The sequence below is a fragment of the Aquarana catesbeiana genome, linkage group LG03 (assembly GCF_042186555.1).
Source record: "Aquarana catesbeiana isolate 2022-GZ linkage group LG03, ASM4218655v1, whole genome shotgun sequence".
NCBI classification, from domain to species: Eukaryota; Metazoa; Chordata; class Amphibia; order Anura; family Ranidae; genus Aquarana; species Aquarana catesbeiana.
In genome coordinates, this window is record NC_133326.1 from 605,079,473 (window position 1) to 605,099,501 (window position 20,029).

General features: G+C 44.6%; 1 protein-coding gene across 1 annotated transcript; it reads left to right on the top strand.

The window, feature by feature from the left end:
* Positions 1 to 746: 746 nt before the first annotated feature.
* TMED4 (transmembrane p24 trafficking protein 4) lies at positions 747 to 19,723 on the top strand. The gene is made up of 5 exons (XM_073622182.1): positions 747 to 1,022; positions 6,253 to 6,353; positions 9,817 to 9,942; positions 12,417 to 12,563; positions 16,349 to 19,723. The coding sequence occupies exons 1-5, from the start codon at positions 857 to 859 to the stop codon at positions 16,496 to 16,498; spliced, it is 690 nt and encodes a 229-aa protein (XP_073478283.1). The 5' UTR covers positions 747 to 856; the 3' UTR covers positions 16,499 to 19,723.
* Positions 19,724 to 20,029: the final 306 nt, after the last annotated feature.

Here is a 20,029-nt window from a genome sequence, read left to right on the forward strand (position 1 = left end):
CGCTTCGGGCATGGCCTCACTACGCTCGGCATAATTATTATCTAACTCTATGTCCACTTGGATGGTGGGGCTTGAACCTGGACTTAGGGGTGTGGCCACAAAATTCTGCGCAAGCACAGATCGCCACAGTGTTGGAACGCATAAAGGCGGTGTCGTGCGCAGTCCAGCGGGTAGCCAAATGTGATGGGTCGCCTCGCCATATGTGACGAAACAGGGACAAGCGGACATCTTGTTACACCCACTGTAGTTTTGCATTTTACACTTATTTTTAACTGTAAACTGAGGTTATATAGTGAAATACAGTATTAAGAATTCCGTTTGACTGTTTAGATGTTGAATTTTAAAAGCAGCGGCAAGCGTGCTGCTCTCACAGGTTTGCTAATCTGACAGAAGTTCGCTGCTTTTAAAATTCAACATCTAAACTGTCAGACGGAGTTCTATGTACTGTATTTCACTATATAACCTCAGTTTACAGTTAGAAATAAGTGTAAAATGCAGTGGGTGTAACAAAAACTCCAGTGGGTGTAACAAGATGTCTACTTTCCCCCTTCTCAGCGTATCCTTACTGTGGGCGAGTGCGGAGTGTAGCAAGATGGCGGTGACGAAACGTCACTTCCGTTACATATTCTGACAGGTCGCCAAATCTGACGAAACACCGCCCAAAGGTGACGTTTCCTTGCAGCGAATGGTGACGTTGCATGTGATCTTATCCAGGCCTCGCTCTGACAGCTCTCTTAGCCCCGCCTCTCTAGGCTCTTCAGCCTATCCATGACGCCCATCGCTCTCCAGATGGAGGCCTGACACGCAGAAGGGGTTGTCCGCACACACCGCTCTGTTCTGTGGCTGCTTAGCTGTCATGTCTCCCCTCGCCTCAGGTTGCGGGTCCCTCCGGTCCGCACTGCTTCTCCCGCTGACGGTGCTGTTGTTGCATGTCGGTGTGTCCCGGGGCCTGTACTTCCATATCGGGGAGACGGAGAAACGCTGCTTCATTGAGGAGATCCCGGATGAGACGATGGTGATAGGTGAGAGTAGGGGGTGTGATGGGGGGCTAGGAGGGGAACAGGTGACTGGCTTCTGTTGTCATGACAGCCATGCCAAGGCAGTAGTTGTCTTCTAGAACTTGTCCTGTAAGGGTGCCCCCCCCAAATACTGAACCTCTTTACAAAGAGAAATACAAAGTTAAAGCTGTATAAAACTCAAAATGTACTATATTGCAGCTTACCAATCGTTAGATGTGATGGCTGCATTGGTTTTCTTCTGTTTTCACTGGTGATCTGGCGGGTAACACACCTCCTGTATTAGTGAGACTGAACTCTGGAGGAATGAGCACAGGAGGCACAGCAGCATTGTCAGTAAGGGGGGGGGGGGGGGGGTGTAGTGTTAAAGTTTTGCCGAAAAAAAGAATTAAAAGTCAGCAGCTACAAATACTGCAGCTGCTGACTTTTAATATATGTCCTGTCCAGGGCGATGTCCTCACCCGAAAGCCGATCTGTCCCTCGGCTCTCAGGTGTAGGCGCTGCCATCTTCAGTAAGGGAATCTGGAAGTGAAGCCTTAACTTCCTGATTCCCTACTGCACGTGCGTGAGTTGCACTGTGCGTTCTGACTGGTCCCTGCTGTCTTCCAGGACTTGTGTGTCTCCCAGAAGACAGTGGGGGAGGGGGGGTGAACGGAGCAGGGGCCGGACATGGCGTAGATCGCCGTGGAATCTGCGGCAATCTATCGCCGAAAGTGGGAGTAAATACCTGTATTAGACAAGTATCTGCCCCATTCCCCCCTGAAAGGTGCCAAATGTGACACCGGAGGGGGGGGGGGGGGGGGGACTGAATTTTTGGATGGAACTCCACTTTAAGTGTATTAGGGCTCATTTATACTTGCTTCGGCTTCAACGCAAATTAACGGCTAGTTTACACTTGCTTCATAACAAGGCTTCGGACAGGCTTTGTTAAAGCTCTCTGAACACCTGTCAAAGCCCCTGTCACTAAATAAAATGGTTAGCTTGCAGTCCTGTTTACACCTTTCTTTTGCTTCGCTTTAAAAAATTATACCCCATGTCGCTTTAGTGTTGCTTTAAAGCGTCTTCAAAGCCTCCATAGAAGTCTATGGCAAAGCTCGCTTGAAGCCTCATCGATGCCCCAAGCAAAAGCAAGGTGTAAACAGGACTGCAAGCTAACCATTTTTTTTTAGTGACAGGGGCTTTGACAGGTGTTCAGAGAGCTTTAACAAAGCCTGTCCGAAGCCTTGTTTTGAAGCAAGTGTAAACTAGCCCTTAGCAGATTTAGATATACTAACGAATTAAGTACAAACTCCAGCTCACGCTTTATAATTCGTTACAGCACAGGTGTCAAACACAAGGCTGCGGGCCGAATCCGGCCCTCCAGGCCATTTCATGTGGCCCTCACACCTCCCCTGCAGCTGCAGGAGAGCTCCAACCCTCTTCTGGTCCTCCTCCAGACCCTTACTTTCTGCTTTCAAGCAATGCAGACAGCTTATTCCCAGCAGCAGCATAAGGAAAGGGGGGTACACTGTGATGTAAGGGAGAGTGGGGGACTCTACTTCTGATGGTGGGGTGGCTCTTGACATCTTAAGTGGAGGGATGCGCTGGACATCTAATCTTACAGATACAATCGGCCCTTTTGAGGACAATCATAATGCTGATGCGGCCCGCGATAAAATTGAGTTTGACACCCCTGCGTTACAGCAAACGGGGTTTGCTGAATAAATGAAAGCTGATCATTTTAATCACCCTTGCCAGTGTTAAATGATTTGTCACATCCCTGTAAACTGATACATTATGCTGGAAAGTTTGTGCTGTGAAAAACGGATTTTCTGGCTGGATCGCCAGATGAAAATAGAAGAGTATAAAAAGAGAAGAAAATAAATGCAGATTTGGTAAGCTGCAATATAATGTTTGCTTCTGGGTTTAACACCACTTTAGTCAAACCTGTTAAACCAGGTACACACTACGATTTTTATTTATTTTTTTTTTCTTTTCAAAAAAACGGACAGCTCCGGTCCGGAGCCGCTGTACTAACCATGCAATGTTAGTCCAGCGATCTCCCTTGCTGAGCTGTTGTGTTCTGACAGGGGGAGGCCCCGCCCACCAGTACACTCCAATCAGCGCTCTCTGCTATTGGTTGAGAGCTGATCGGGAGTTGGTCGGCTGCTGGTTTGCTGACCTTTATTGTACCGGCAAATGTCTCCCGACATTCTGCCCTTGTGTACGAGGCTTTAGGCCTCTTTCACACGGGGCAGATCAGTCATGATCTGCCCCGTGAACACACGCTGGCTCAGCGGGGATCGCTCCGCCGATCCCCGCTGAGCAGGAAGATGACAGGTGCATCGCTGCACGCTGTGCAGCGATGCACCTGTCAGAGCGCCGCTCTCCCCTATGGGGGGATCGGATGATGACGGTCCGTAGTGTCCGTCGTCATCCGATCCGATCCGAAAACGGAGGGAAAAGTAGGTTTTTCCTCCGTTACACTTTTCGGATCGGAGCGGGGTCGGATGTCAGCGGACATGTCACCGCTGACATCCGACGCTCCATAGGGATGACTGTATGTCCGTTTTTCCTCCGAAAACGGATGGATGAAAAACGGACATACGGATCATCCGTGTGAAAGAGGCCTTAGAGTTTGCTTTAGATCTGCCAACAATGTGGCTCAGTGACCAGCCTCCTTTGATTCAGTTTTTTTTTTAAATCAGATTTTTTTTTTTTTTTATTTGTAAAGCATAGAACGAGAAAAACTCTTCCATTAAACAAAAACATCCATCAAATAGCATTGACAAGGACATATTATTATCTAAATGTACAGCCGATCGGATTTGCTTCTCCTGCATCGTTATTTTATATGTGAACTTTGATTCAGACTGAGCAAATTGTACAGGTTTTGGTAACTCTAGATGCGGATGTACGATCAAATTGTAGCCTATTTGGCCAGGTTTAGATAATTTGGTATTGGGCCTGGTTTACACTTGTGATTGAGGGGCAGTAAAACCCAGTGGTCAAGCTGCGCTTTTACCGCGCTTCAACCGCTCAGCCTTTTGCTGCTGAGGCAGTGGCAGGGAGTGGTGTACACATGCTGTGTCCATGATTTTATGCTCTGTAGCTGCATTAGGAATTATACCCAATGTTGTGCCCATAAAGTGAATGGGACTGCACTACACCTGCCCCGCAACCATGCACAGCGCATGTGGTTGTGGCCCGGTTGTCTGGTATTTAGGGGGGTTTTCACCTTCTCACTGACTATCTTGTGGTCTGACGAGTGATCCGAATGTGGATCACGCCAAGTGGAAATGAGCCCTGAGGCTTCATTTGCACTCTTCCAGTGCAACTTTAATGCGACTTTACACTCGCTGGCACTTAGTTGCATCAAGGTGGATCATGCACTTTTTCAAAGTTGCTGTGACTTTGTCACACCGATCTGAACGGGTGCCATTAAAAACAATGGGCTGCGACTTGTCACATGACTTTGTCCAAAGTCGCATGACAAGTTTCACAAGTATGAATGGAGCCTGAGGCGCCTCTCACACGGGGCGTAATCTGTCCATGCAGATCTGCCTGCTTAGTGGGGGATCCCTCCACTGATCCCTGCTGAGCAGGCGAATGAAAGGTCCATGTCGGCTTCACTATGCAGAGCAGACATGTATCCCCATCATTCTGCTTTTAGCGGATTTTTTTCGGATCGGATGCCAGTGGACATGCATCATCAGCTGCCCCATAGAGACCAATGGGTGGCCTGATCAGGGCCGCCTGAAAAACGGACAGATGGACCCAATCGGTCTGGTGGTGTGAAAGTGGCCTTAATGTTATTTGCAACTTTGTCCTTGAAAAATCACTGTTTGGATACAGTTGTTCTGCATAGCGCGTATTGAAAATCTTATCTGAAAGAACTACTGCCATTGGCTGATTCTTTGACTTGTTGGAAAAATAAACTTTTTTACCAATGTTTATTAACCTGTGTTGCTTTATGGGAAGTTTGCAAAGTTCTATATGGATGGCAATTCACAGATTTCACTAAAGTGTTAGCAGTTGTGTGAAGGAGGCAGCCATCCTCAGAGAGTGTCCATTACCTCTGTCAGCTAAAATGGAGTGAGAGAAGGGGTGGAGGCGCCAACTGAAATAGTCCTACGGATTGTAGAATGTTAGTGTAAGATGCACACTTACAGGTTCATGAGATGGAGATGCCTGTCGGGGATGACAGTGTCCTGGGGTACTCTGATGCCGTACTCACTTTAACAGTTGTGGAATTCTTTTATGGTGTATGTTTTACCTTTGATGGTAAAAAATTTTTGACTGAGCAACAAAAGTAAGGTATCATTTTTTTTCTTACATTGATACATTCCTACTAGTGGAATTAGGGGAGTGTGTGAAGCGGAAGTGGGTATGACATTTTGGATTTTTCTGGGTGCTATTTTACTCTTTTTATATTCTTAGCTTTGCGATAAGAAACTTTGGGTCGTTGGGTAAGGGTCTCTGTCTCTTCGCATGACAGGAGGTTGTGACTGACTCTCTATGGAGCTGGTTCGCACCTTTCCGGGGCAGCTGCGGAGCAGATTGCACAAGGGTCCTCTGCGTCTTTGGCTCTGTTTCAGGTCTGAATTCAAGCAAAAATTCAGCCCTGATTCGCCCCTGAAACGGAGAATGTCAGCCGCATCTATTTAAAGTGTGAACCCAGCCTTAGACCCCTTTCACACTGGGGCGTTTTTCAGGCGCTTTTGGGCTAAAAATGATGCCTGTAAAGCGCCTGAAAAACACCTCCCCTGCATTTTCAGTGTGAAAGCCCGAGTGCTTTCACACTGGGGCGCTGCGCTGGCAGGACATTAAAAAAAAAAGTCCTGTAAGCAGCATCTTTGGGTGGTGAAGGAGCGATGTATATATACCACTCCTCCCCATTGCAATGAATGGGCACTGCTGCCGAAGCACCACTGCGCGGGCGCATTTAACTCTTTATTCGGACGCTAGCAAGGGTTAAATGTGCTCCGCTAGCGGCCGAATAGCGCCGCTAAAATGACGGTAAAGTGCCGCTAAAACATTTTACCGTCAGCGCCCGCTTGCCCCAGTGTGAAAACAGCTTTAAAGTAACAGGATTTTTATTTTATTTTTTTTTTTTTAGGGTTACAACTACTTTAATCTTCTTGCCAGGGGAAAATAAATCTTTTGTCTGGAATTGGGCTTTATAAAGGATGTACATACACTTAGCAAAAATGCTGGTTTTGGTTCTTTTTAATTAACTTCCTGCTTCTATATCTAGGTAACTACAAGACCCAGCTTTGGGATAAACAGGCTGAAACTTTTCTTCCTTCTACCCCAGGCCTGGGTATGCATGTGGAGGTGAAGGACCCAGATGGGAAGGTAACATAAAATTGTTGAGTTGGCTTCTTTGAATCAACGGATTAAGGGCTTGGTCACCCGGGGTGGTAATGCTTCGCAGTTGAGCCACCTTTTTTACTGCCCCCCAACTGCTACCCTCTTTAGCTACAGAGGCAATGGCCAAGGCTATAAAAATGCCGTGGCCATGAGGCTTTGCGCTGCAAACACGGCAGGAATTATACCTCCTGTCGCTTTCAGTGGGTGTAGTGACTGCTGAACGTAATCCATTCAAGTGAATGGGGCCACTCTGCAAGCGAAATGCACATGGTTGCTGTATGCTAGTGTGGGATTCAAGAGGGTTAAAGCAGGCAGTGAGGAGGCAATACCTTCTCATCACCTGTCAAATGCTTTGTAAAGAGCAATCTGAACACAGATCATGTTTCAGGGGGCAAAGCAAGTGTGGACAAGCTCTTAAACTGCAAGTTCCCTCCTAAAGATAACTAGATTTTGGATGGACACTGGTATGCTCTTGTCAAAAGATTATCTTCTGGCCTCTTGGCATTGGTACCCATGCATAGCCTATACCAGGGATATGCAATTAGCAGACCTCCAGCTGTTGCAGAACTATAATTGCCATGAGGCATAGCAAGACTCTGACAGCCACAAGCATGACACCCAGAGGCAGAGCCATGATGGGACTTGTAGTTCTGCAACAGCTGGAGGTCCGCTAATTGCATATCCCTGAGCTATACCATCACTTACCTAAATGTGATTAAATTTCTTCAGAAAAATCTCAAAATTTGAAGAAACCTGCACTTGAAATTAAGCTACCATTGCTGCCCCCTATGAAAATTGTAGTTACCTGGCTATGTACATTCTGGCTTGTAACAAGCATGCAGATTTGAATAGTTAGAAATTCAAAGCATACTTGTTCTGAATTGGTCACTGAATCCGCTGAATCAACATGACTGTTGGGGAGAAGGAAATAGTATTTTCATACATGTCCTGTAGGCATGCACTTAATTCAAGGGGGGGCATGGAATCTTTACCTTAAGGGTGGAGGAAAGCACATGGAACTGGTTTCTATTGCTATTCGAGAGTAATCGTATAGCCCAAAAACTGGTTAAACTGACCTTCTTTGGGATTTAGTTGACATAGGTGACTGACTGCACTCAATAACTTCAAAATGTCCCTGCTCTACCCAAGGAACCCCATGCAGTGCTATGCAACCAATCTAAACCCTATACAGTGTAGTTTCCCCCATTGAATCCCCAACCTGCCTTTCATTGACAATTACAGCGGGCCTTATAAACTATCAACAGAGAAACATTTTTATTAGTGCGTCAAGCAATGATTTTCAACGCATTCTCCTGTGGATGACGACATACACATTACAAATAGGAAAACATTCCTTTTTTGCAACGTTTCACAGAAATTGCCTTTTGTGTGACATATAATTGAAAAGGTTGCACACATTTTGGGGCACATAGAGTAACCCCCCCCCCCCCCCGAGCGACAAAAGCAGTACGTCAGTATAATTGGGCGGCACAGTGGTGTAGTGGATAGCACTTTCGCCTAGCAGTAAGAAGGGTCGCTGGTTGGAATCCCAACCACAACACTACCTGCTTGGAGTTTGCATGTTTTCCCTGTTCCTGTGTGGGTTTCCTCCGGGTACTCCGGTTTCCTCCCACACTCCAAAGACATGCTGGTAGATTAATTGGATCCTGTCTAAATTGTCCCTAGTATGTATGAATGGGAGTAAGGGACCTTAGATTGTAAGCTCCTTGAGGGTAGGGACTGATGTGAATGTACAATGTATATGTAAAGCGCTGCGTAAATTGACGGCGCTATATAAGTACCTGAAATAAATAAATAAAAATGATCACTGCGACAGTAAGTTGCTATGATCACTGCGACAAAATAGATAATTTGTTACAATTTTTAACTTTTTGTGAACATTTTTCACATTATTCCCTGTCGCAATTTCCCACTCTGCGCCACCAAGAGTTTCAGGCCCAGTGTGTCCTGGAAACCCAAAAGCTGCCTGTAAGGATCCAGGAGCACAGCAGGGTCACTTTGCAGCTGAGTGCAATTTGCAGGTATTAGATGGTGAGGTCTGTCCCCACAAAAGGTACAGTACATTTTTACCTATTTTATGCCTGTATTGGATTGCTTTAAAAAGAAACGTGTACTGATGATGTCTGCCATTGCTGACCTCCTCCTGGAAAAGCTAGTTGCCTGCCTGCCTCTGGTTAAAATATTTTTTGAATAACAGGCCTGGAGAGTCAAAAGGAAAGTCAGAACTTCAGATCCTGTACCTGGGTCAGGGAGTCAGTGTATTGAATTCATTGGATCCGCAAGACAGCCAGGGAACTAGCTCTTCAGTGATAGAAGTCCGCAGTGGCAGCATGCTTGGTGATCTCTACTTAAGAAAGTATAAGGCGATAGATTATCTTTAGAGGAGAACTCCAGGCAAAATGTTTCGTTTCCCACTGCATGGGTTAACTGCTCGTTTTCTCCATGGGCGCAAGGAAAAGCTATATATGCCCAATCCTTCGATCCTCCAGAAAACCACGGGGGGGGGGGCAGGAGGAACTGCTGTGACCAATCTTGCGTACGAAGGATCGGCAGATTACGTAAGTATATATCCGCCCTGCAATCCCATAGACATAAACAAGCAGTTAACCCTTGCCATTCTTCTTTAACCACTTTCCGCCCATGCTATAGACAAAAGATGGCTACAGCGCAGGCATCCTCTCATGATTGCACTGCTTTCGCACCCCGTGGCACGCGAGCGGTGCGCTTGGTGACCGTTGTCCTTCAGGCTTGGCTGATCAGTGTAAAGTTCCCATCACAGTGGCCCTTTATCACGTCATCAGCTGTCAGCCAATGACAGCTGGTCACGGAAGTAAACAGAAGCCAGTTATAATTTTTTTTTTTTTTTTCCTGCTCACACTGACCGCATCGGTCCCAACATCTGTCCACCAGTGCCGCCTATCAGTTGTTTTTTTATTTAATTTTCGTTCCTTTTTTTGTTTAGCAAAAAATTTGAAAAAAACCCGTGATGATTAAATACCACCAAAAGAAAGCTCTACATGTGTGAAAAAAAGATAAAAATTTTGTTTGGGTACAGTGGTGCATAACCGCATAATTGTCATTCAAAGTGTGACAGCACTAAAAAGCTGAAAATTGGCCTGGGCAGGAAAGGGGTGAAAGTGCCCAGTAAGCAAGTGGTCAAATATTGCATTAATATGGCAACAATGTTTTTTTTTTTTTTTTTTTTTTTGTGTAAAAGTGTATGTGGTTCTAAATGTGATTTCCTAATTGGTATTTTCATTAGTAGATTTGTTTGTGTTTGGTCAAGAGCTGAAATCTTTGACTTTATTTTGTTTTATTTATTTATTTTGGAGATTGGTATCGTGGTCATATTTTCTCTAATGTATACTTATACCTTGTGTTGTGATTGCTGCAACTTTCTGACTTGTTTGATATTTTCTTCTGTCAGGGGATTCTCTCCAGGCAGTATGGGTCAGAGGGACGCTTCATCTTTACCTCTCACACCCCAGGGGAGCACCAGATCTGTCTGCACTCAAACTCTACCAGAATGTCTCTCTTCTCTGGAGGAAAACTGGTGAGGCCAGTCACATTATTCACCACTTTGAAGATCCTATATTCTAAAATATTGATGTATGGGCTGCCACATGCAAATATATAATCACAAACTATACACTTAAACCAAGTTTTTAACATTAACATAATTATTAATAAGATTATTTACATTAGAACTGATCACTAATCAAGCACACAATACCCAGTTGAAATGCACACATGGGAACTTTACTTGCAATTGATTTGTAATTCCGTGTAGCAGTTCTGTGATACAATGAGCACAACCAGATTCTCAACCCCCATTGTGTAAAAAGAACACTGTTTCTCTACACCACCACCTCGTTAATTGGACAATGAAAGAGAAGCAACAGACTAATACGTTCTAATACAATAACTCTATTATCTTCTATTATCTGCATGCTCATTGACAGGACATGCGCATGCAGCAGCCCCTAATTTGCTGCCAGGGCTGCCCCTCCCTCTCCCTTTATTCTGGCACACAAACACAATGCTAAGAATGTCTCCTGAGCTACACATGTGCAGCTCAGTGTACATTGTAAAAAAGACTACTAATAGGCAGATACGTTTTTTACTTTTATAAACCCTTTCATGTGTTTATGTACACACAATAAATTGTGTTTTTTGAAGACCGATTTTGCCAATAAAGTGATATTAAAGGCACTATATATCTATATCTATAATAGTTGTACCACAACAGGGTGGAAATACACAAACAGTAGAGAAGTGTCACGTCCTATCTTGTTTGGAAAGCTATTGGACAATATCATGGACTTTGTAGGCACAAAGTTGAATAAGAAAATGATATTCTTTATTACAAAATGATTAAAAAATATATATCCCAATGCAAGCATTGCCTAAAAAGCATATGTCACACCCCCATAACCATCGAGCCCCATTCCTAGTAGGGTGTATAGGCATTCAAATCATAGCAGGTGCCAATATCCAATCGGGCTTGATATAGGTAGATGTGATATAATGCAGCTCTACATGTTGCGCGCTTCTGCAGGAGCTCAGGCAGATATTAGTATACGGTAGCACGTGATATAAATATGATAGTCAGATACACCGATATCCGGTCATCAAATAAATCCAAGGGGGAAAAAATTGCTTTTACCACAGGATGCTCATTTAGCCGAAATAGATTTGCACCAGATGGCAATAAAAAGTCTAGAAAGGGGGTCCCATGTGGTATTCAGTCCCTCAATAGGTTAGGAGCAACAACCTCCTCAATGTCTGCATAATAATGCCGTGAAAGAGATTCCTCATCGTATAACCACCATCCAAAAAGACCACCTAATCTGGTGGCAGATTTTTATTTTTTTTTGTTTAAAAAAATAACAAATGTCATACTTGCCTGTGATTTTTGCATAGAGCAGCCCCGATCCTCCTCTTCTCGGGTCCTCCGCTGCCACTCCTAGTCTCTCCCTCTGGCCTAGTACCCCCAGAGCAAGCAGCTTGCTTTGGGGGGGCTCCCGAGCCACTGCTAAATGTGTTCATTCACACATGTAGGGTGGCCTGCCCCCACTCTCTCCTCATTGGCTCACTAGCTCCGATTGACAGTAGCGGGAGCCAAGAGTGTCAGCCAATGAGGATGGAGAGACCCGGAAGAGCTGAGGCTCTTGTGCACATTGCTGGATCGAGATGGGGGGCTCAGGTAAGTTTTATGGGGGCTTGGGGGGGAGCTGCACACAGAAGGTTTGTACCTTCATGCATAAAATGCATTAAGGTAGAAGTCCTTGAGCATTTTTACAACCACTTTAAGGCTGAGTTTCACATGTCTGGCTGCGGTTTGCAGTCCGGTGCGTTTCTATTCACCGGTTCAGGTGCAAAATTTTGCTTGAATACGCACCTGAACTGGGCTCAAAAATGCACAGAACCCTTTTCAAAACTGCTCCATTGAGAGCCAGTCACATTCACATGTTCTGTGAATTGGACAGCCTTAGTGCTCTTTTACAATGGCCGCCGGGGAAACGGGTAGCTGAGCCATGGTTTTACCAGCTGCCCACCTGAATTTTAACATTACAGCCTGACAGAGCTAGACACATACTGCTGCCATAGCAATTTCAACCCAGAGTTTGACAGGCAGCTTCTTAAGATCAATGAGGCTGCACCGCAACCATGACTAACCGCTTGGCTTGCAGTTGCAACACAGCTCTGCATTATAAAATCGCCATGCGATAATTGAAGAAAAAAACAGGCGTCAGGTAGCAGTAGCACCTCCTGAATGCCTGCCAGCTGCTACTGTACTGCTCTTTGAAAGGTGGTCCACCGCAGATCACATTTCAGAAGGTGGTAAGCTTGTACCTAAAAGCCCTGGAGGGGGTTATATCCTAACCACAAACAAAGTTATTTAGTCTTTTAGGAATATAAGTCTGGGAGATTTGTTTTCATTAGCAAACAAAAGATAAGACATGCTTTATGATTTTGTTTTGTAGTTTTTATTTGTGTACTGACTTTATCTTATCCTCATTCTAGCGAGTTCATTTAGATATACAGATTGGAGAACACACAAATAACTACCCTGAAATTGCAGCAAAGGACAAACTGACAGAATTACAGCTCCGAGTCAGACAGCTATTGGATCAAGTGGAGCAAATTCAAAAGGAGCAGAACTACCAGAGGGTGAGAGATCGCTATGGTTAATGCTGGGTTCACACGAGTGTGAATTGGAAGCGGTTTTCACTGCATCCAAATCGCATGACAGGAGATTGTGACTGGCTTTCAATGGAGTTGGTTCATACATCTCCGGAGCGGATTGCACAGGGGTCCTGTGCGTCTTTGGCTCAGTTTCAGGTTGGAATTCAGGCAAAAATTCGGGCCTGATTTGTCCCTGTGTTGGAATCCAACATGAATTAATATCATATTTCTGGGTTTTCTACATATGTTTTTATTCCCAAAATCAGCCAGGCTTCAATGGTTTTTGAAATGAAATGTTCTCACTCCCTGGAGGACAGGATTCCCCCCCCCCCAGTTGAGTTTGAGTATCCAATTAAGCTTCTTATTGTGCATGACAATACCGACTCCGATCTGTCTATGAGAATTCCTGATTAACGGCTCTGTAAGCGAGCTTCAAAGAGAGGACAGGCAGAGATAATTGATGAGTTGAGATACAGAAGATAAAAGACTCAGATATATTTGACCCAGGTTGGATAGAGATGATTCATGGACAAACACTGCCCCCAGAGGCCAATTACGGCAAGACAGTAATATAAGGAGGATTGTCACGTGAACACTGATTGGTCCAAAGCAAATGGGACTGGCAATGCGGGGGGAGTTTGAATGAGTGATGAGTGAGTTTTGTAAAAAGGATTGTTACAGAGAGCTTTCTCTTTCTTCGCTGCAAAGCCTTACCATGAGGCTGTCTCTCTGCCATCTTGGGACTTTGCTCTGACTGACGGCTTGGGCCTAAACTCCATGCGGCCCACAGCTCTCCTTTTAAAAACTTGAGACCAGCAGACGAGTCTATTCTAAGAGGATGTGATAAGTATATTCTTGTATTATATGTTTGATTGTTATATGTTGTAGATATCTGCTGTTTAGTATATTGTGTTCTGATTGTAAGCTATGTAACATTGTAATACATTTTTAATACTTTTATGTTAGTTTCCTAATTCCTTGGGAAATAAGACTTGATTACTTACTAAGCAGATGTGTTTGTTATATCATTTTGCTTATTAGACTCTTATAGACTAGCTAACTGTAGGGATTAGACAAAGTATTATACCGGTACAATAGTAAGTATTCTACCAGGTACATCACATGGCACCCCAGGGGGCAGCGCTTGTCCATGAATCATCTCTATTAGCCCTGTGTCAAATCTCCATAGACATCTTGGCATCAGTGGCTCTCTTGGAAGCTTGTAATCACACATATTACAGCAGGTGGGCTTGAGCCAAGCCATTGTTGTTCTGATTACAAAGCTTTGATGTGTTTCATTCCAGCTGAGGCTACATGGCTGTATCAACCAGGAAGTGAAATACCAGAAGTATGATATTAAACCATGTTGCAATCCAACCAAATCCGCCTAAAGGGCGCATACCACCCTACTTCAGACACGGCTCCTATTGAACAGTCCATAACTGCCTTAACGCGTGTCGCTCCCCAACATGTGTTTCCGAATCAGTACCTATGGAACAGTCCTTAACTGTTGGGGTTTTCTAAATGTGCTTCAGAAACCGCTCCTATGGAACAGTCCATAATGGTCTTACCATGTTGCGCTACATCACCCTGAAATGGAGAACAGGGACACAACAGACACCTGCTGGCAGTTTCATCAGTTTTAAGTGTGAACCCAGCCTAATTAGAGGTCGACCGATATGGGTTTTTCTCTGGCCGATGCCGATACCGATATTTAGAAATTGGGGCTGCCGATGGCCGATATATGATGCCGATATTTTAGGCCGATTTAAAAAAAAAAAAAAAGACTTCACCCACTCCACTCCTCCCTGCTTGCTCCTGTCACTCTACCACACACTTGATGTCCTCAGTACAGATGGCACTGGCTGTGGCAGGTGGCACTGGTTGGCTTAGGCAGGTGGCACTGGTTTGGAACTGACATGGCACTGGCAGGTGGCACTGTATGGCACTGATTGGCAGATGGCACTGATTGGAAGGTGGCACTGGTTGGCACTGGAAGGTGGCACTGGTTGGCATTGGCAGGTGGCACTGGTTTGGAACTGGCAGGTGGCACTGGCAGGTGGCACTGATTGGCAGGGCACTGGTTAGCACTGGCAGGTGGCACTGATTGGTGTGGAACTGGCAGGTGGCACTGATTGGCTGGGCACTGGTTGGAGGTGGCAGGTGGCACTGGTTGGCGGTGGCACTGGTTGGCGGTGGCACTGGTTGGCAGGTGGCACTGACAGATGACACTGGCAAGTGGCACTGGCAGGTGGCACTGATTGGTAGTGGTTGGCACTGATTGGCAGTGGTTGGCACTGGAAGGTGGCACTGGTTTGGAACTGACATGGCACCGGGTCCCGCCCACCCCCGACATCAACCTCAATTCTGACAGATCCCTCTCTCTCTCCTCTCTGTTACGTGCCAGCTTCACACACTCAGCGGCTCTGGCAAGCATCAAGTGCCGCACTGAGTGTGGAGAAGGGAGGAGGAACGGCATGTAATGTTAAATATCGGCCTAATTTTGATAATAATCGGCCTTTGCCGATTTATCAATAATGGCCAAATATCGGCCGATATATCGGTCGACCTCTAAGCTAATGCCGTCTACACACAAGCAGAATGACCGACAAGAAAAGTCTGACGGGATATTTTCATCGTATATTAAGATCGTGTGTATGTCCCATCGGACTTTTTACGTCAAATTCTGACAGACCGAGAAAGAGAACGTGTTCTAAATTTTTCCGACGGAACCAATTTCCTATCGGGAAAACCGATCGTCTGTATGCTGTTCCGACGTACCGAAAACGACGCATGCTCTGAAGCAAGTACGAGACAGAAGCTATTGGCTATTGAACTTCCGTTTTCTAGTCCCATCGTACGTGTTGTACGTCACCGCGTTCTGGACAGTCGGAATTTGGTGTGACCGTGTGTATGCAAGACAGCTTAAGCGGAATTCCGTCGGAACTCCGTCAGAAAAACCTTCAGAGTTTATTCCGACGGGAAAACCGGTCGTGTGTACAGGGCATTATAGTCTGTGATATTTATGCTCTGGCATTAGAAACACAGCAGCCAACATTGACAGTGAAGCTGAAGAAAAGCCAGGTGTGTGTGTTGTGTTGTGTTGTGTGTGTGTGTTTTTTTTTTTTTTTTTTGTCTGTCTTGTTTTTTTCTTTTTTTTCCAATGCATGCCAAATTAATATTGGCCTTTGAATTTAAGCGTAAATGCCAAGGCAGCCCATAAAGTAAGCCAATGTGTGGCTGGGGGAAAACTTCCCCCTGAAATATTGTTATCTAACAGTGAGGAGGCCTTGCCACCATCGGAATAAACTGATCAGTGCTGCCAGCTATAGCCAGTGGCACTGACGAAACTGGTAAAAACCCGACATAGTGGTTGTACAGAAGTCAATTGGTAGATCGGCTTGTGTACAGCGAGCTTGCCCATATGGATCGAAAATCGGTTGGTCCCTGCTGACCTGCCAAATTTCGATTCATGTATGACCGGCATAAAGCACAGTGTAATCATCATATAATTGAAAAAAATGTATAGCTCTTATAGCACCTATATTTCTTGAGAGATCTCTACTACAGAGTCATTGTTCAACTCCTGAGAATAGAAAAGTATGTTCTAATACATTTTTGGCTGGTACACTACGATTACTACATTATTATTTCTTAAGCAACATTTAATTATTCTAGATATGTTTAGGATCTTTAGTTCTAAAAGGCACTTGTGTTTTTGTGCATTTTGAAACCATTTAATAAAAATGGTAATTTTCTTTTTTTCACAGTACCGAGAAGAAAGGTTCCGCTTAACAAGCGAGAGCACTAACCAGCGTGTCCTATGGTGGTCCATTACCCAGACTCTCATTCTTATCCTCACAGGCATCTGGCAAATGAAACACCTGAAAAGCTTTTTTGAGGCCAAGAAACTTGTGTGAAGCATCTACCTCTGTGTCCAACTTTATACTATATCCCTACACCTACAGAAACAAACCTGGTTGTCACCCTGCATTATATACCGTCTCCTGGCTCATGTACATTGGAATAGCCTTTGTACATTGACACTCATAATAAAATGCCAGTGGGGCAATGGTCCATTTCTCGCACATTGGAAATTTTAGCTGCTGGTAGGAAAAGGCTGACTGAGGGGGCAGTGTAGTGAGGTTTATATTTGTGTACAAGTTATATCTTCTATCATGTTTATAGCCGGAGCTGTAAGATCCATGTGGCCCTAATATGGGCAGTTAACATACATCTTAAATTCCCTTTCCACCTACCTCTTTTAAGATCTTTGCCACCCTAATATCTGCAATACAATTCAAACTCTGATGTTTTTTAAGAGCCTTTATAGCCAGCTATTTCTATAAATTAGTAGTTTGGTGGATTTTTAACACTGCGGTTGGTTTGTACGGTGTACATGGCAATTCACATAGGCCAATGCAGTCAACATCCAGAATGATGACTCTTTACTCATAATGGAGTAAAGAGCCTTGTGTGTAAAAGAATGTGGAGGTGGCACTTTCCTTCCTCCACTTCTTTTATACATAAGACTATGTCTATAAATGATGAGGATTTGTAGTTCAATCACTGCATTGCAGATGATAATCTGCTTCTTGGTTATAAAGATTGGATCTCTGACAGTAGCCTGTGATTTTTTTTTTTTTTTTTTAATGTAGCTTTACTGTAACTCCTGTATATAAGGCAAGATAGATATCTGCAAGAATTGTGCAAGTGGGGTTTGATGTGACCCCTTTAAAAAAAACTGGGGATATTTATGAAAACATGTTTTGAATATTTGCAGAAAGGAGAAGTTATTGCTTACAATAAATAAGGTACTGGTATTTTTATTAGTAGTTAAAGCTTATCTGCCTCCTCCCCCTCTCCAGTGCCACATTTGGCACTTTTCAGGGTGGAGGGGGGGAGCAGTTACTTGTTTTTGACAGGTACCCGTCCCCACTTCCGAGAGATCTCGCTGCGGCAAGATCACGTGGTAGTTTAGGCCCCCCTCCTCCTCCTTCTTATTTCTCCCCCGCCTGGCCATTCAGAAAGCGATTCATGCATGCACAGTAGGGATCTGGCTGTGAAGCCACAAGGCTTCACTGCCGGTTTCCCTTACAGACAATGGAGGCGGCAGCACCCGAGAGCCAATAGAAACATCGGCTGGGGTGCCAACATCACTGGATTCCAGGACAGTTAAGTATCCTAATATTAAAAGTCAGCAGCTACAGTATGTGTAGTTGCTGACTTAATTTTTTGGTGGGGGGTGGGGGGGGGTGGAACTCTGCTTTAAGATTGCAGCATGCGCCAAGATTCGAACAGCATTTGTCTTGTCTCCATGGCAAACAGAAGGTCTACTTTTTTGCCAGCCAAACATTCTGGTGCTTCTGGGGGGCACATGTAATGAAACTGGGCCTCCTGGCAGAGATGGGAGGCTGAAATCCCTTAAGAAGGCACTCTTGCAATGAGTTGGGGTACTTTCTTGTGGAATGCTTCACCTGTGGCTCTCAGGAGTGTTTGAACATCAGGGCCATCGGGGGGCGGGAGCTGGCAACCCTTTTGTTTGCCATGTGAGGTCCTCCTTTTAACACACTATTTATTTGTAAACTGGGAAATATGGGGAAAAAAATGAACCTAAGTATGTAGGGGAGAGTCACAATTAAATCATCTGAGTCTTTTATTAAATGCTAAAGTTACTTTGAATGTACATGAGGTATAAAATTCAAAAGAATTAAATCTGTTAGCTGCAGCAGTAAGCTTGGCGTATTTTCATATATATACGGATGGGAGCAAAAAGTAGTATAGAAGTCATCTTGCTCTGAGTTGCTGGCACTCAGTCCAATTTATAGTAGCCAACTACTCATAGCAGTAGACATGGGGGCTGAATCATGGTAAGTTTTTATATTTCTCAGAGGCAGATAAAAGAAATGAGCCTTGCTCTTTCACACGGGGCGGATCAGTGATGATCCGCTCCGTGAACACCCGCTTGCTCAGCGGGGATCGCTCCGCCGATCCCCGCTGAGCAGAAAGATGACAGGTCCATCGCTGCACACTGTGCAGCTACGGACCTGTCAGAGCGCCGCTCTCCCTATGGGGGATCAGATGATGACGGACCGTAGTGTCCGTCGTCACCCGATCCGATCCGAAAACGGATGGAAAAGTAGGTTTTTCCTCCGTTACACTTTTCGGATCAGAGCGGGTCGAATGTCAGCAGACATGTCACCGCTGACATCCGACGCTCCATAGGGATACATGTATGTCTGTTTTTCATCCAAAAACGGAAGGATGAAAAACGGACATACGGATCCCTCGTGTGAAAGAGGCCTTACAATCTGTACTTTCATAGCAGACAGCACATTTGGAAACAGATGTGTCTGAATTGTTGAGCAACATTTCATACAGGCCTGTCTCCCTGTGCTGATTTACTCCAACAGAGTGTTGTACTGAAACTATACTTTCAGAACATGCAGTATAAAATGTCTGCCTATATTGAGATCATGTGTCAAAACCAGGGTGTGTGAATGCCAGCCCCCCTTCTTGCAAAGCTCCATCCACTTTTTCTCTGACATTGTTAGGGATTTCAAAGGTTTTTCCATCACAACATACATGTGGGGGCAAATTTTATGAACTGTCATTTCTGTCTCCTGTCAGTTGACTCATCTGCCTCAGGATCTTATTACTTGGATATCGTCATTCGATTTCCTTGCTCTGCCAGTCCCCACTTTACCCACTTTAGAGTCTCACTTCCCCTGTCGCATTCTCTAGTGTAAAATAGCTTGAGCTGTAACTTTAGATTGGACTAGCCTTTACTTCATTGCCTACAGGAATAGTCACTTGTTTGCCTGAGAGATTATAAATAATTGTGTTATGTATATCAAAGTTTGTCAGAACATTCGCACCTATTCTGCAGGGCATAATGGAGACGGACGGGGGGTTACAAAACAAACAGGATTATAAGGTTTTGCCACTAATTTCTGTTGCCCACAACTTATCAGCACTGATGGTCCTCAAGCTAACACTAATTCTTCATCCTTCTTCTCATTTTCTCCTGACGTTTTGGACTCCAAAATATTTCTAATATATTATTTTGTAAGTTTGGGATTACAAAAAAAAAGTTTCATTTCTGTGACTATTTTGAATTGTAATAAAAGAATACTATTTCCATGTGTACAGAGTATAATGGATGTACTGGGTTCATGTTGTGAGGGGTATTTTACCTGGGTTTTGGAGTGGGAATTTTAACTGGGAGGGTTGTGTTTGCTAAGAGGGAGGAATTGGGGGGGAGTTTACAACCTACAGACAACTGATCTCTGTCTCACACAGAGTACATTTTAGGGCTTGTTCACACCATGTACAGTGTGAAATGGCATGTTTTCTCGTACCGCACAAAAATGTGCAGCCTTTTGCTGACATGCGTGGGTGCCATTAATTCTCAATGACACCCCCCACGCATCTAGCAAATGTGCATTCGT